The following is a 17,507-nucleotide window of genomic DNA, read 5'->3' on the forward strand; positions in this document are numbered from 1 at the left end:
AGGAAAAAAAGAGAGAGAGAGAATAGCAGTTGGGCAGAAAAGAATGTGTAAAGGTCAACCTGGGAGAATCATTAGCTGCTAATGGGAATTATTGTTAGTTGACACTGGGTTGGATGTTGGAGTGGCTCATGAGATGACAAAACCTGGTGTGTGGGGATTGGGAGAAGGACATGGAAGAAGGTGCTCAGGGCCCTGAACTTATTGAACTTCATGCAGTCCTGAACACTGCAGAGTCCCTAAGTGGGTAATGAGATACTGTTCTTCCAGCTTGTGCTGAGTTTCACTAGAGCACTGCAGCAAACCTGAGACAGAGATGTTGGCCAGGGAACATGGTGATGTGTTGAGGTGGCAGGTAACCGGAAACTCAAGGTCGTCTTTGTGGACAGAACATAGGTGTTCCATAAAGCTGTTGTCAAGTCTGGTGTTTTCGTCACCAGACCTGTAGCTTAATTCTGCTTTCTCTTCACAGATTCTGCCATTTCTTGGCTGAATTCTGATCTGTACCCTCTAGTTACAATCTTATTATGTACGTTGGAAACACAAACCTGAAGTTCTTGATTTGTGAGTTTGAGCTTAAAATAAAAAATTAATTCCAGTCTGATTGTGTTGAACTATTCCACTACTGACAATTTGATCAACACTTGAATTGTCCACTGCTTTTATTTTCCACTTAACTGTAAGATCAATATAACACTTGTTGCAAAGTCAGTGCTGATGAGTTTATTTCCGATACTCATAAAAGCACTGCCACGATATTTGATATACCTTAAAGTAAGGAGATACCATCTTACTTGTTGGTAACCAAGCGCATTATCGTCCAGTCTTTTGGAAACATCTCTGGTCTTATCAGAATCTTAAACACTGTAAATATCTGCAACAGAAAATCCTGAAGGCAAAATAAAGTTTGCATGTTAATTTCACAGGATTTTTTTTTTTATTCATGCACAGAATGTGAGCATAGCTGGGTAGGCCAGCATTGATTGCCCATCCCTAATTGCCCAGAGGACAGTTAAGAGTTAACATTATTGCGGGTCTGGAGTCACACACAAGCCAGACCAGGTAAAGAGTCCAGATTTCTTTCTCTGAAAGGGCATTAATAAAGGAGATTAGTTTTTCTTAACTGTCAACAATTTCCTGCTCATTATTAGACTCTTAATTCCCCAGATTTTTATTGATTTCAAATTCCATCATCTGCCATGGCAGGATTCAAACACAGGTCTCCGAGAATTACCTGAGTCACTGGATGAATAACCGCATGGTCATACCATTAAGCCATTGCCTCTCTGTATTTTTATCTAGGCTGCTGATTCTGAGCATTCCCCTATATATGCATATTTCAAAAGTGTTTATGTGTCTCCCATCCTTTAATCAGACTCCAAATGTAATGCACTGCATGCAACACTCTAGACTTGTGACTGTATTAGACCATTTCTTGAAACATTCATGCATAGGTTTTTGGATTTCCAGATGTTACATATCTCTATACATTTCATTTTCCATAGTTAATCAATCATTAAGCAAATAGTGCTTTAACTTGCCCACTGTCTGCATCCAGGTGTTTACAATCTTGATTCTCTCACGTTATTTTGAGCTGTAACATGGCCTTTGCTTGATGTTTGTTCAGTCCAAAAGATTCACTGTGTCTCTTCACCAGGCCTGCTATAGTCTGTAAAGAAGATCCATGTATGGCTACACCTAAGTGCAACTGACTCACCCGGAGATCATCTTTGCTGGCGAAGCTTTCCAGAAGTTGTTGATAATGTTTATCTGTCATTTGCCTTAGCAGAGCAAGCAGACATGCCACAAACTCACCCTGTTAGAAAACATTTAAAAATAAGGTCATATTTTCACAGGAATTTACAGAGGAAATGACAATGTCAGGTTTAAGATTTTTAAAACTGTAATTTATGAACTTCAATATTTAAATAAAGAAATTTGAATGTATTTTCATCAAAAGGAGGTCAGCTGCATGACATCTTGAACAGAGTGACTACAGCAAATCAGAAATAGCTATTGATTCCTTTGAGTTGTGTATCTATCATTTAAAATGCCTGAAACTATAATCTGTCAAAAGAATATTATCTTGTAGCAAAATAGGTGGCATTTTGGCCCATCATTCCTGTGTTGCCTCTTTGAAACAGCTATCCAATTGTCTCTACTCTTCTGCTCTCTCCCCATAGCCCAACATACGTTTCCTTTTCAAGGAGTAACCTGCTGTTGCTGTCCAGGTTGACTGCTAGAGAATGCCAATTAACTAAAGTTCCGGGGAGCTGGCTGCAAATGACTGTGAACCATGGCATGAACTGGTACAGCTGGGAACAGACAGTGTGATTCAAGTTGACAAAGTGTAAAAGGATGACAGGATTATGATTTGAGGGAGCAGTGTGCTCTATATTTTTTCCACAAATGACTTGCAATTATACTTTGAATTGAAGTAGAAATAAATGTCAAGTTTTAGAAGTCTTACTTTACAATGGCACAAGATAAACTTAAGACGATTTGTTTGAAGCTGTCAGTTTTTTCTTCAGTCAAATCTTGAAGCAGCACAATGCTTGCTTCAGTGTGGTTTTACATCGATTTTGATCAGTTTGAGTACCTGGCTTATGCTCAAAATCTGAATGTGAGCATCCATGCTGAGTGACAGCAGATTACTGATGCACATTGATGCAGTGAGCAAGTCGGTGGCTCATGATATCGTGGACTGAGGCTTTGGCCTCTCGTTCCAGGTCACGAGCTAATGAAGGATGTCAGTAACATGATCTATCTATAATTGCCATCACAACCTTCTCTCACCTATGTCTACATAACAAATGTACTGGATGTGACATGTACTGCACTGTAAATGCTAATGAGTGAGACCTGCAGAGTGTTTAATCAGAGAGCTACGAGTGCAGTATTGGTATTTAATAATTTTGGAATCCAATAAATCTGATTCGCAGAACAGGTGTTTCAAAACTTGGCATGATGCTGTTTTGACAAGTTTCCAAAAACTTGGAAGAACAGAAATTTCATTTGAATGATTGTGTAACGCTTTGAATGCCGTGGTCAAGAATCAAACTGTTCATAATTTACACAAAGGAAAATAATATTAAACATTGCTTATGATGCATCACCAAATTATGGCAGATTTTAGACAGTAAGTTTCATGACATAGTTAATCTAGAACTACAGTCTTAAATCTAAACAAAGAAAATGATGAAGGTATGAGTGCAAATCGGCTGTGTCTGGACTGGGAAAATACATTAAAAGGTCTGATGGTATACAGGCAATGGTTCGAACTTAAATAATTAATACATGGTTTACAACAACATGACAGGAATCGATGCACTGATCCTTACTGTTTTTGTTGCGTACATTAACGATTTGGATGTGAACAATAATTATTAAGTTTACAGATGATACAGAATCTGGTAGTGATGTTGATAGCGAGGAGGGTGGCCTAAGGCTACAGTCTTATATTGATCAGCTGGTAAATTCGTCAGAGCAATGGCAGACGGAATTTAATCCTGATAAGTGCAAGGTGATGCGTTTTGGGAAGTCTAATAAATGAAAGATATACACAATGAATGGTAGGTTCCTCTGAGGAACAAAGGGAACTTGGTGTACAAGTCAATAGATCCCTGAAGGTGTCAGCACAAGTAGATTGGATGATGAAGATGACATCCAGGATGCTTGCCTTCATTAGCTGGGCCACAGAATATCAGGGCAAGGAATTCTTGATACAACTGAAAATAAAACATTGGATAGGCCACAGATGTAACATTGTGTGCAGTTCTGGTCACCACACTATCAGAAGGGTGTGACTGCACTGAAGAAGGTGTGGAGGAGATTCCCCAGGATGCTGCCTGGGATCAAAAGTCTCACTTTTGAGGAGAGACTGGATAGACTGGGTTTGTTTTCTTTGGAGCAGAGGCAGGTGAGGGGGGAACCTATTGAAGTATACAAAATTATGAGAGACACAGAGTGGATGGTGAGAATCTTTTCCCCATGGCAGATGTGTTTGAGATCAGACAGCACAAGTTTAAAGGTGAGGAGTAACTGATTTAGAGGAGATCTAAGAATTTTTTTTCACCTAAAGGGTGGTAGAAATACAGAATATGCTGCCTGAGAGGGTGGTTGACATGGTATTCTGACAACAATTAAGAAGCACTTGGATGAGCACTTAAAACGCCAGGGCACAATAAGCTATGGATCAAGTGCTGGCAAATGGGATGAGAGCAGTGGTGTCTGTCTCAATGCTGTATGACTGTAGAGTACACATTTCTGCTCAGTACAAAAACGTCAACATGAAAATTAAGTCAACCATAGCTAACAAAAGTAGTTAAAGATTGTATTATCTCCAGGAGGAGATTTACACAGATTATTCAAAAAGCAGTAAGCATGAGGATTGGGAGTTTTGTGAAGGAGGACCAAGAAAGGGAGAATAAAACCGGAGTTTTAACTGGCAATAAACAGATTGATTGTATGTAAAAAGAACAAAATTAGGAGACAAATGTAGGTCCATTATGGACAAACACAAAAACATTTATGATTGGAAATAGGGAAATGGCAGAGGAAATGAGTGTTATTTTGTGTCTACCTTTATTCAACAAGACAAAAAAACTATCAGAAATCATAGATATCCAAAAGCCTGGTGAGAATGAAGAAGAAGCGAAAGAAATTAGTATCAGTTAAAAAAAGACAGTAGTATTTTAAAAATTAATGGGACTAAAAATTTATAATCCCCTGGACCTACTCATGAACATTACAGTGTTGACAAAGGTGGCTCTAGAGAGAGTGCCAAGTTGATAGTCATCTTTCAAACTTCTATAGATTCTTGAATGATGCCTGCAGACTTGAAAATTGCAAGTATAGTCTACTGTTTAATAAAGGAAGGGGGACTGAAAGCATAGAATTACAGAGCAGTTAGTCTGACAATAGCTGTAAGAAAAATGCCAGAATATAAAAATTAAATCATCCGATTGGACAAAGTCAATGTGATTTTATCAAATGGAAATCAGATTTGACAAGCCTTTTGGACTTTGACAATATTACTGTCAAGCTAGATAAGAGAAAACCAGTGGATGTGGCAAATGTAGATGTTAAAAGGTTTCTGATAATGAATACTGAGAAGAGGAGGAATATTAAAAGGGTAGTAAATCTTATACAAGTTAAATCATTGAGTATTTAAAGACAGAGATTGATAGGCATCTACGTACTAGTGACATCAACGAATATGGGGGACAGGATCGAGGGGCTGAACGCTCTGTTCCTCTTCCCACATTACTAATATTAGGTGAGAAATGGACATCCATTTTTCCATCCCATACATAGAATGGATACTTAAAGGTCACAGAAGGACATGTGACTCAAAACGATCCAGTAAAAACAATGTGGTCAGAATTAAAATATATAAACAATTCCTGTTGGAAATCTCCAATGTAAAATTAATTATTTTGTCAAATCTAATGTGCTATTTGCAGAACAATATCATAATCCCATAATCAGCAACTTGAAGATGTTCATCCTGCTTTTATTGATGAAGTAAAAATGCTTTCCAAAACATTGCAAGTATTCTGAATTTTTATTTATTATGAGACCGTAAACTCTAACATACATCTGAACACAGTAGGTGTTTCATATCTCTCTAGTTCAATGGGCAGCTTTAAGAACATTATTTCACAGTGGTCTAGGTGTGCTGTCATTTCAGCTTGGATTATCCGCTCAAGTGTCATAGTGAGATTTGATCTCACGAAGTTCTAGTTCACAGTTCAATGAGACAGGTCTTGTAGCACAGTGTTGGCAAACTGTCTCTTAGTCAGAAGCTTCAGTTTCAAGCCCCTCTCCAGGCTACAGGGAGTGTCAAAGCGTACACTGCCGTAGGAAATCAGACTTTTGGGGAGCTGTTTGGCTCAGCTGGCTGGACAGCCAGTGTGGATCAGATTGGTATCAACAGCACTGGGTTCAATCCTGTTCTGGCTGAGATGAATTCAGGATTTGCCTCCTTGCTTTCTTCATAGTGTGTGGGTCAGATCAGACAGAGAAGTCAAGATGATAGGATGATATAGGCTCAATCACGATGTGACAACTCCTAAAGTCTGACAGAATTTTGTCGTCTCCCACTGGCAGGTTTTTAGGGTCAGGGCTTTGAAAAATCTCCTGAGTGGTCTTCTCATTGGTTTCTCCAGACTAGTTTGTAATTTTATAACTTTGACGAAAGTATGGGTCACTTCCCGCCCATTATCAGGGCAGTTGCTGGGATGATGGTCCTTGGCATGTCTAATGACAATGGAGATGCTGTGATCAGTGGGGAAACATTCACCACCAACTGACTCTTCTGGTGTCTGGAGCAAGACTGTCAGCTAAAACATCCTACACCAAAGCATTTCCCACTAAAAATATATCCTAACGAGTCAGATACAATTAGGTACTTGTATTTTCTGTGCTGTTTTTAATTTTTTTCTTTTCGATGAATGTTGTGTCTTGAATTTAGCTGTTTTAGGAATTTGATATTGCAGATGCAAAGAAATCATTTATACTGGCCACAGATAAACTCTTGAGGGGCAATTTGGATCAAAGGGGCACCTCTTCAAATAGAGGTAAGCTTCTCAGAAATCATGTTTCGCACAAACTGCAGTGGAAACCTCCAACATGTTTTGCCAAAAAGCTGGATTTTGAGTCAAAACTGATGAGTTTTTGTTAGATTGTGACATAAAAAAATATAGAGTAAAGGTGAGTAAATATAAAGTTAATTATAGGACTAAGTAAATATAGTGTTAAATATAAGACGAAGTATAGCCTGCTTTTCTTTCCCACAACTGTGCTGCAGGTGATTTAAAAAAATGGCAACTTTAATTTAATCTAAAAATTGTTATTTCATATCTTGTATATGGTAGTACAAGGATTTGATTAAAATATTAACCAAATGGAAATTTTTTCAGTAAACTGTTCTAATTTAATATCACATTGCAAGCAATACAAGTGTGTCCTTATTAACATATGACTAGATAGGCCACATTCAAAACTATAGTCAGTGCAATATTTCCCCTGGGGAAAGTATGTCAACTGGACAATTGTATAAATGTAGAGTTTAGCTATCTGCAGTACAATAAATACCTACAAATAGAGTCCAAAAAATCTCAAATTAAGTGCACTCGCAGAGGCACCTCTGACAGTATATTTACAGGGTACAATATACTATATACTTACAGTCACGTCCTGAAACTGCAGACGAATTGTCGGTCCAGAGGGTTGTGACCTGTTGCTGATTTCTAGTATGGTTCTCAGCAGCACACCTAGCAAGCTGTCTACAAGCATGTCCACCTCCTCTGAAGCAGTTATTTCCTGAATGATAATAAGATCAATTGCAACAGTTGCCAAATAAATTTACGTACAATTTACAGCACAGAAACAGGCCATTCAGACTAAAAAGGACGAGACTGGGCAATAATTAATTTAACAAGCCCACATTTCAAGAAGTTGGTTAGTGCAAGCTTGATTTCCATCTGTAACAATCAATAAAACTGCACATTTGAAAGTTGAACAGATTTACTGGACCTAACTGTAAAATCCTAACTGCATTGTTCAGGTTTTGAAGCATTATTTAGAATAGTATTGTGTGTAAGATATACTTGACTTAGCATGTTTCCTTTTAATAAATGACACTTGTACAATAAGAGATTCAACTTTGATGGACACAAAATCTAAAGGAGTTACTTTTTGTTTGCCTGCGATAAACATATATTAAGCTAAATAATGAACAACAGTATTGTTATGAAGATGTGGGTGTACTGTACCTTTAAGAGAGTTAAAAGCTAGAGGAACTACCTGAAACAGCACCAATTGTCCAGAATAAAGTAACAATGTAACACTTTGTCAAACGCTAGGTTAGCCAGTTGTTTGGAAATGACAAAACAGATTCATACTAGGCCAATCAGTTCAAATTATACCCCAAGAAAACCTACTTCCAATCAAGTTTGAATTTAGTATATTGACATTTTTAAAAGCCAAATACACAATGAGATGCTTTCGGGGTATAAGACCAGAGAAAATTGAACAGCTGGAGAAAGAATTGTCAAGCCAACGACATCTGCAGACTGCCTGGAAAATAGTTCTCTTAAAGGTACCTTTATTGATCTGTGATCTGTGAAGCATAATCCCTAAGAAAAGAAGACACAGGAAGATCTAAACAGAAGACTCGACAGCTGGCTGGTTTTGAACACCTATATTTTTGGTAAATCATAATCAGGGGGGTTTATCAGACCAGTATTATAGAAGGGAAGGTGAAAGATAAGTGAGAGGAAGGAGGTGTAAATAGTTGTTAGTTAAATATTCTCTGTTATACCTTAAGAAATAAAGTGGTTAATTTTTACTTTAAAAATAGTTCTTGGTCTCTCGAATTTTCACAGGTTATGGCACTGGATAGATCTTTTCTGTGTTGCTGGTTTAAGTTAAGCAGGAAGGTTTACCACATGTCGTAAGAGTATCAGTAGGTATGATTTAAATGATTGGCTTATTTGCAGAAACGGGTTAACCTAAACAAAATTGAGAATTTTCAATTCGAAGAAAAGTTTTTAATGTTCCTGTTATTTCCATCTGGTCCATGAAGCAGGTCAAACCTTAATTGGGAAATCACATCACAAAAATTGTATTATAATTCGTTTCTTTAAATATTACAGCTCCCCCCCCCGCCCCCGCCACCCCAAAAAATTCCACAACACAGGTGTCCTGAATATCAGTTGTTAACTGTTTTTGTTCTCATTTTTGATCACTGAACCTGCCAAAGTGTGTGAGATCTAGGTAAAGCTCTCAATTTCTGTACCTTTGCTACATCAGGCAGTGTTTTTGGAATACTCCATATTACCTTGGATGCCAAAGGGAAGAAAGATATTGGTGAACATGCAGATCGCTGTTATAGCCAAACCGTCGGAAGTCAAAATGTTGACTCCAACTTGGAATTTCAGGTTCATTCCAGATCATTTTCATTCAGAAGGTTGTCTGAAATGCCAAGTTGTATCTATGACAACCCTATGTGCATCCTGAAAAACCCCTCAAATTCAGAAGTTTCAGAATGCCCTGCAACCCAGAGCAAAGTTAATCTTGTAAGGGATGGATGTGGGCTCCATTCCTAAAAGGCCATCTTGTAAAATTGTCCAAATGGCCTGATGCATTAAGGTCTGGACTTAGGTTGGGGCTAGTTGAATAATTAACAGTTTTCATCACAGCAGCCATAGATTTTTGAGGCCCAGTTTAACAACGGTTATATTGACCTAAAACCTTGCATGAAAGATGATTTTTTTCATATCAACAACCTGTATTGAGTAATTATGCAGGACAGTAAATTTATTGCATTAGTCATCTGACTAATACTTAATTACACAATATTCAGCAACAGAGAAAACAGCAACCAGCTGAGGCCAAGCTCAAAATAAACTTCAAGGTCATTTTAATCATAAGATATCAGAACAGTTTGCAGTGCACTATTCTTAATTTAAGAAAAATGATTTACCATTGTTTAGGGTATTGCATTTGTGTGTTTCTTTGTCAGGGTGAGACAGAGATTGTAGGTCTGCAGTTAAATCACATATGAAAGGAAGCTGTTGCAGTGGGAATGGATTTCCCAGTGATGATGAATGAAGGGAACAATACAAAGTTGTATCAAGTGTCAAGGGAATAAATGATAACAGAGTCACAATGGGCAGAATTACTTCTGAAGTCTTTTTATGGGTCGATTTGTTCCAGGCACAATGTAGAGGTGAAGAAAATTAGAGAATCTATTCACTGCAAATTTGGGGCGGCACGGCTGCCTCACAGCGCCACAGACCAGTGTTCAATTCCCGCCATGAGCGACTGAATGGGCAGAATTATTTCTGAAGTCTTTTTATGGGTCGATTTGTTCCAGGCACAATGTAGAGGTGAAGAAAATTAGAGAATCTATTCACTGCAAATTTGGGGCGGCACGGTGACTCAGTGGTTAGCACTGCTGCCTCACAGCGCCACAAACCAGTGTTCAATTCCCGCCATGAGCGACTGTCTGTGTGGAGTTTGCACATTCTCCCCGTGTCTGCATGGGTTCCCTCCAGGTGCCCTGGTTTCCTCCCACAATTCAAAGATGTGCAGGTCAGGTGAATTGGCCATGCTAAATTGCTGATAGTGTTAGGTGCATTAGTCAGGGGTAAATATNNGCCGAAGGGCCTGTTTCCACACTGTAAGTAATCTAATCTAATCTAATCTAATCTAATATAATTAGAGATAATAATGGATTATTGACATACATTGTGTGAGATATTGTGGGATTCATAATTTAAGGCAATGGAGTTGTTCGGGCTTGGCAGTGAGTTAGAGATCATAACTGAAATTAAACTAAATGTAAGTGGGGAAAATACAGAAGAACACATGACAAGTGAATGACTGGTTTATTAACTAATTTCAGTTGCAGTTTAATTGCCTTAGAGAATTTGGTGAAAATTCATTGGTTGCTAAGTGATTAAATCAAGAGTGAGATGATAAAGAAATCATTGATTACAATTTAGCTAATTGTCCCAGAGGCATGTTAATCCATGTCCACTGATCCAAGCTGAGACATAAACTAATGAATTCTTTCAAAAAGTCAATATGTTGAGATTTCTAGAAAGAATCTTCAAGGGTATTTTTTCATTTATCTCAATTATTTAAAAAGTATCTAGGATGGCATAAATTATCCACCAAGTAGCTAAAGCGTTAGAGGAGTCTCACGTGTGCAGTGTGTATGACAAATCAATATGCATATGTGTATCGCCCAAAGTGTGCTGAAGTATGATAGTCATGAGGAGAGAAGCAGCCTAGGGTAGGGGAGCCCAAAACTGGAGAGCATTGGTTTACAGTGAGGGTGGGGGGAGACTTAAAGGGAACTTGAGGGCAACTTTTTCACACAGCGGGTGGTACGTATATGGAATAAACTGCCAGAAGTGGTAGAAGCAGGTATACTCACAACATTTAAAAGACATTTAGACTAGCACATGAATATAAAAGGTTTAGAGAGATATGGGCCAAACACAGGCAATGGGACGAGTTTAGTTAGGAAATCCAGTCGGCATGGACAAGTTGGATTGTAGGGTCTGTTTTTGTGTTGTATGACTCTATGACAGGAGCCAAACCAACTTAGAGTCAATATAGAATGAGCTGTGCCAAAATGCTCATTTAAAGTGAGCTGATTTTCTCAAAGTTACACATGCAAGAGATTCCTAGGTCAAAGTGGCAGCAGGCAAAAATCAAACAAATAGGTATCATTCAAGGAAACTGGATAGACACTTAAGGGATATAGAGACAGACAAGGGAATGGGATTGCCTACATTTTTCTAAAGACAACTGGCATGGATTTGAAGGGCAATATGGCTTCCTTGTACACTAACCACTGGGAAAAGTCATGATGGATAATAAAGTTATACAGTTTTAGTAGCAGCCAGTGATTGTCATTTCATTTTCCCGATGTTTAACTGGAAGAAATTGCAACTGTCTAAGCCTGTCGGGACCTACCTGAAGGGGAAAAAAAAGACCTCAGCTAGCCAAAGGCTTAGTCAATACAAAACACAATTTAAAAATGAAAACATTACTTAGAATTGCCATTTCAAAGTCAGAGAGCTGTTTACTTGAAAAGTTAAATCTCTGATCTGATCCTGTCTCTCTAAAATACTTACAGAGCTGTCCTTCTTGATCAGACAAAACATTGTGCTAAGGATGCGTGCACACATGATTAGATCCTTCTGGTCTTGCAGATGCATGTGGAGATGGTGTAGAACCACAGGTAGGAGAATGCAGCGAGAATCTGGAATAAGATGGTCAATGCAGAATGCATCAGTCTCAATGACGGCCATGATACTACTGAAGCTGAATATATCAACTATTACCACTGAATGTTTCATCTGAACACTTGCTGTTGTATTGGCAACAAATTTAGCATTATCTCTTGAAAAGTCAAGATAATCTGTCTTCTCTTTCTTACATTATTGGTATAATTTCTTCTCAGGTTATCTGAAGAAATACATAATGTAAAGGAATACATGCAAAGGTGAAATTTCTCCTAATTACCTGTTCTATTTATTGTAATGCAGTCATACATAAATACAATGCAGTCCAGAGTCTAAATTTGAAGAGTCTAGATCACAATGTTAATATTTACATCTTTAATGAGAGACAGCACCCAACTAAATCAAGGGGGAAACTATTGCACATCTGGCATGGCACCCCCAAAGATTTAATTTACTTTCCTCTAACTGCTACCACAGTCTGATAAATCTCAAACTTAATTTCAGGCACAGGAGTGGCACTGAAATAACTGCACAGAGGCTGGGTCCTGTCACCAAGTCACCCTTTCATTTACTAGTGCACTGTACACTGGCTGTGGCCAACCAGTTCAGAGTTAGTCCTCAACTGAGGAGATTCTGACCTCCTGGTTATATTGGTCAGCCAAGGCTTCCCTGATTGACCCCAATCAAGAAGCGCAGTTAACGAGATCTACCTGGTCCCAATCACCACAGGTACACTCTTGGTGGAACTGAATTTCAAGAGAAATTAAACCATGGTCCAACTTCATCAAGGTGCGTATAAAAGATTCCATGACAATATTTTGAAGAGGACTGAGGAAGATTTCCAGATCAATACTTATCCCTCAACCAGCATGGCTGAAAACAGATGAGCTGGCCATTGTGTTATTGTTGTATGTGGGTGGTTGCTGCACTTATGTTTGGCTGCCATTTATCCTTCTAATGTGGTTAGAGACAAGAAAACGTCAGATGCTTCAATCCAGAGGAGACAACCAGGAAGCTGGAACACAGCAAACCAGGAGGTGGACAAAGTCCTGAAGAAGGGTTACACCCGAAATGTTGACTTCTCCCCCTCTTGATGCTGCCTAGCTTGCCGTGTACTTCGAGTCTCCTGCTTGTCTACCATGTATCCTTCTAACAACAGTGACTAAAGTTTGCACATATGTCATTGGTTGTCAGGCAATCAGGATGACCAAAGTGAAGTGACTTAGAGTTTTCAATTCTCATTTAGACTTAACTTAGATCAGAAGTATTTCGATGAATTTGTAGGATTTAAATAACCATCCCTTGGATAAGAAGCTGCCTGAGAATGTTGACTTCTTCCATATAACCTGCTTTATTTTAAAGGACAGCTAGGCTATAAACATCAGATATTTTAAGGATTGAGATTTTTCTCTCCAGGAAATACACTTCCACACTTCAGGAAACGTACAAAATATTGGGATTCATTTCAGTTGTAACTGAAATCTTAAATCAGGTGATTTACTAATTTTACAATTTTATTGACAGAAATTAACAGTTCACGTGGATCAGAATACTGTTGCACCAATAGCTGTCATAAGATGTAACATCTAATATAATAAAATCCAGTTTGATGCTATTTATAACTATTCATGAGTAACTGAGTAACTAAGAATAAACTATTTAACAAAATCTAACAATAGACTATCCATCAACATTTCAAGTTTTACCCCAAAAGCCCTGAATGGAATAAAATATCTTTTGAGAAGCATTACTTGAAGGGCCTTAGTACTTCTGAAATTTCAGTGAAAAGTTTTTTTATATATTAGTTGGAGGCCTTCCACTTTGCAAATGCAGGTGTTTACCCTCTGCATAGGGTCCTTGCACCTTTCACAAAATGCAGTATCATTTCATATTATTCCTTAATTGTTCATTTAACATTCCTCTCATTTTTTACAGTCATGTCTAGATAATTTTTTTAATCTCACTCTTATGTGTTCAATCTTAAAAGAATCCTTTATTAAAGGTTAATCAGTAAACATGTTTCATTTTCTTTCTGAGTGTTGCCTTATCCTGGTTTTAAATGATATTCAAGTGACAAGCATTTTCGCTATTCTTGGCAGTTGAATAGTCCTTCTGAGCCGGGGGGGGGGCCTGCATTCAAGTCCCACATGCTCCAGATGTGTTTAATAATATCTGAACAGGTTGATTATAAAATATAGATAGTTTGGATAGGTCCAGCATTCCTCCTGTAATTCCTCACTTTCAAGCCCAGGTCTGACATTGTCATGCATCTTTCCAGACCTTCTTTACAGTCATTAAACAATTGTTGATACCTTTGGAGTGGGTGGTGGTGGTCATACAGAAGAGTAGTTTATTCAAATGGCATTTAAATGCAGAGAATGCTCATTCCCAAGAGCAACTGGCACTGCAGGCCACTAGCTGCTAAACCCAATTGAAGTACTTTAAAAGATAAAATGGGAAAAACCCATATTAGGAAGGCGCAGGTAGATGCCTACAGTAGAGCTGTTTGACATAGGCTTGTGCATTACCACTTCAGGTGATGCTATGTTAACACATCTTTGTACCGATTTGTTCTGTTGTCTGCACTCATTAATGGCTACAATTATCATTCAAGTGGTAAACACTCCATCAGTTCAAAATAAGTAAACTTTCCCTTAAAAGACCTTTTAAAGCACATTTGCTTTTTGCTGGTAAAGTATCAGCTTTACTTGGTGACCAGATGACATTAGCATAGAATATAAAGGAAAAATGTTCTGCTTTCCAGTGCAGTGCCCAGTGACTGCTGCAGTGATAATTGCTGAACATATCCTTGTGTATTTTAGTCAGCTGAAATTAGAGTTTGTATAAACGCTAAGGTAAACTAAATTCAAAACCCAGCTGAGCTTGGAAGAGTTAGGTTAATGTTCTGATAGCTAAATAATTAATATTCAAGAAGGGTTCAAGATTAACCCATTCATAAATTCAAATCAATACAATATCAAAATCTCCAGTCACATGCAGCTCCTGAGTAAAATGTGTGTGTGTGTCTGGTAAACATGTAGACATTGCTCATATGAGTCTGGAATAGTAAGCAGGTATTGTAACATGAGACCATTAGTGAAGTAGTTAAATGGTTTGAAATCAAAAGGGATAGAATTCTGTCAGCCTCCTGTAATCTGAAAAACAGAAATTGTAAACCTGTCGCATTTCTGCGGCAATGGGCAAAAGTGTTAATTGAGGTGAGGTTGGAGTGGAAGTTGACAAGAAGCACAGTGAGTACAGTTTGGCCTTTCATTTACTGCATATTGCGAGATATTGTGTCTAGTCAGTTCACATTTTTTTTCTGTGAAAGTTAAAACAGATGCAGGTGAAAAGCAACATCATGGTCTGTCGTTTTTATGGCAATCATGAAATCCTGGTAAATAATGCTTCACTTCCTCCCACACAGCATAGATTGGTGGTCATTAGTTTGACAATAATCAACATAACCAAAGATTATTTCAATCTATCTGGTTGATCACAGAGTTCAACACTGAATACAGTGCTCACATCAAAACCGATTTTAATCAATTGATTTCCTTCCTAAATATCTGGCTGATGGAGATTTATAACAACAGTATTTTTATCACACTCCTGGCAGTCACCACTAAATATTGTTTTTGATCTATTCAAATTAATTCTCTTCTTTCTTTATCTAGCTATCTTCTTTTAAGCTTCATCAGATGGCTATTTGCATTTCATTTGAGCAGAGTTTCTCAAGCTTTTACACTACTCCAGTCCTTTTTTAACCAATCCGACTCTCAGAGACTTAGTGTTCACTGTTTAGAGCAATGAATACTATTTGAAATTATTGTGCAATATAGTTCAATGAATATTATCCAAAAGCTTGCTGAAACCTTAAAATTAATTAAAATTAATCCATGGATTCTCTTAACACGTATGCTTGGATGTATCCTTGCAGAATTCCAATCAGTTTGCCAAGCATGATTTTCAGTCCATATAACCATTCTGAGCTGCCACACTTCTTGAGATGTATCACACCACCCTGGATTGACACTATTATCTCATCCACGGCAGATGTTAGGCTCAGCAGAATTTAGTTTGTGATTTTTGATGGTGCATGGCTTAAAGTCTGCAACTCTACCCTTTATAGAATTCCTGCTTCTAATAATTTTCCAATGGTTCAAACCAAAACTTGTTTCGTTTAGGCATTCACCATGAGGTACTCTTGCAGGCACCTCTTTGGGCCTCAGGATCTTATCTTCTTTCAACTGCCTTCAATGTTAAATTAAAAGGAAGCTGATGCTTGGACACTGTAGTACAGAGTACCTATAGAGGTGGTATTATTACTATCCTTAAGAGTTATCTTCTATTTAATTGAGTGTCTTCACCTGGTAACAACTGAAAGAGGGATGATAAAGAAATTCCAAACCATATTTGTTTTCAGAAATCTAATGAATCTAACTGACTAAATATTTGACCACTATCCTGTGCTAACGCCTTTGCCAATTACAGAGCAATTAACATAAGTGTTTCAAAGTGAACAAATATATTTCAACGTCTGGTCCTGAGACCAGCAGAGTTCATTGCCACCTCTATTAAAAATTTTGTTTAAAACTAAATGGCCATATTCAACTCCTTCCAAGTGCTTGACAGAAATGCACAGGAATCAACCAACTGTTCACGTGCAGAACATACAAAGAACATTGTCAAAGTTGTTATCCAAAGTTTGGTGCAACCTTAAATTGTCAGACATAGTTCAAACCCTACTTCACAAGCATACAATAGGTCAAAAATATGAACGGTGTCATAAAAAAAGTAAAAAAGAGACATAATGTCGCTCTCTAACTGTGTGAACTAAATTTTCCTCGGTACTTTAGTTTTAGCTGCCTCTTTGATGTTTGTTTGCCCTGTAAATATTTTCTAATCAACCTGTTCAGATAGCATTACATAACTCCGGAGCAGGTGGGACCTGAACCGGCCTCCTGGCTCAGAGTTAGAAACAATATTACTGCACCATAGGAACCCCTTTGCTTGCTTTGTAGACATTTTCAAAACAGTCTGTTCACAGAAGTTACTATGCACCTCAAAATAGGTGGGACTTGGATGTGCTCATCTTGGCTGAGGTAGGGATACTATCATTGTGTCACAATGATCCCACGTTGTTTGCCTTACAATGCATTATGACATATGGCCATATGGATGCTGAACTATGACTGGTCACCACATGCATTGAACACTAAGAGAAAGCCACAACATTTTCCCATTTGCACAATAACATTAGCTGAAAAGTTTTGGAATTGGTAAATGGGCATTTGCTACAGGGTAACACTTCACGTTTACAAATAATAAAGTGAACTAAAACTGAATGGAAAAAAATTACCTTGAAAGTGAACTTCATACTGGTCTGATAGAAGGTTACAAACGTTTGAGAGACATGGATAGAATGGATAGTCAGAGTCTTTTTTGCATAGTTGAAATACCAATTACTAGGGGACTTAGGTTAGGTAAGGGGGGTAAGTTTAAATGGGATGTGAAAGGAAAGTTTTACTTTTACACAGAGGGTCATAAGTGTCTAGAATGGGCTGCCAGAGGAGGTGGTAGAAGCAGATATGAGCAACATTTAACACACCTCTTGAGAGATACATGAATATGCAGAAAATAGAGGGATATGGACCACGTGGGGCAAAAGGTTTTCAGTTTAAAAGGCATCATGTGCCAGCACAGGCTTGATGGGCCAAAAGCTGAAAATGTGATGCTGGA

At 38.0% G+C, this 17,507-nt stretch overlaps 1 protein-coding gene across 5 annotated transcripts in view; it reads right to left on the reverse strand.

Annotated features, from left to right (window-relative positions):
- LOC122559665 (dedicator of cytokinesis protein 4-like) overlaps nucleotides 1-17,507 on the reverse strand; it is a 456,397-nt gene that overhangs the window by 140,728 nt on the left and 298,162 nt on the right. For all 5 annotated transcript variants that reach the window (XM_043709518.1, XM_043709520.1, XM_043709517.1 and 2 more), the window contains exons 24-27: nucleotides 11,655-11,782; nucleotides 7,189-7,323; nucleotides 1,715-1,813; nucleotides 792-886 (exon numbers count right to left, since the gene is read on the reverse strand). In XM_043709518.1, coding sequence (XP_043565453.1) covers nucleotides 792-886; nucleotides 1,715-1,813; nucleotides 7,189-7,323; nucleotides 11,655-11,782 — 457 coding nt within the window. The remainder of the gene's footprint in view (nucleotides 1-791; nucleotides 887-1,714; nucleotides 1,814-7,188; nucleotides 7,324-11,654; nucleotides 11,783-17,507) is intronic.

The sequence above is a fragment of the Chiloscyllium plagiosum genome, chromosome 19 (genome assembly GCF_004010195.1).
Source record: "Chiloscyllium plagiosum isolate BGI_BamShark_2017 chromosome 19, ASM401019v2, whole genome shotgun sequence".
Lineage (NCBI taxonomy): Eukaryota > Metazoa > Chordata > Chondrichthyes > Orectolobiformes > Hemiscylliidae > Chiloscyllium > Chiloscyllium plagiosum.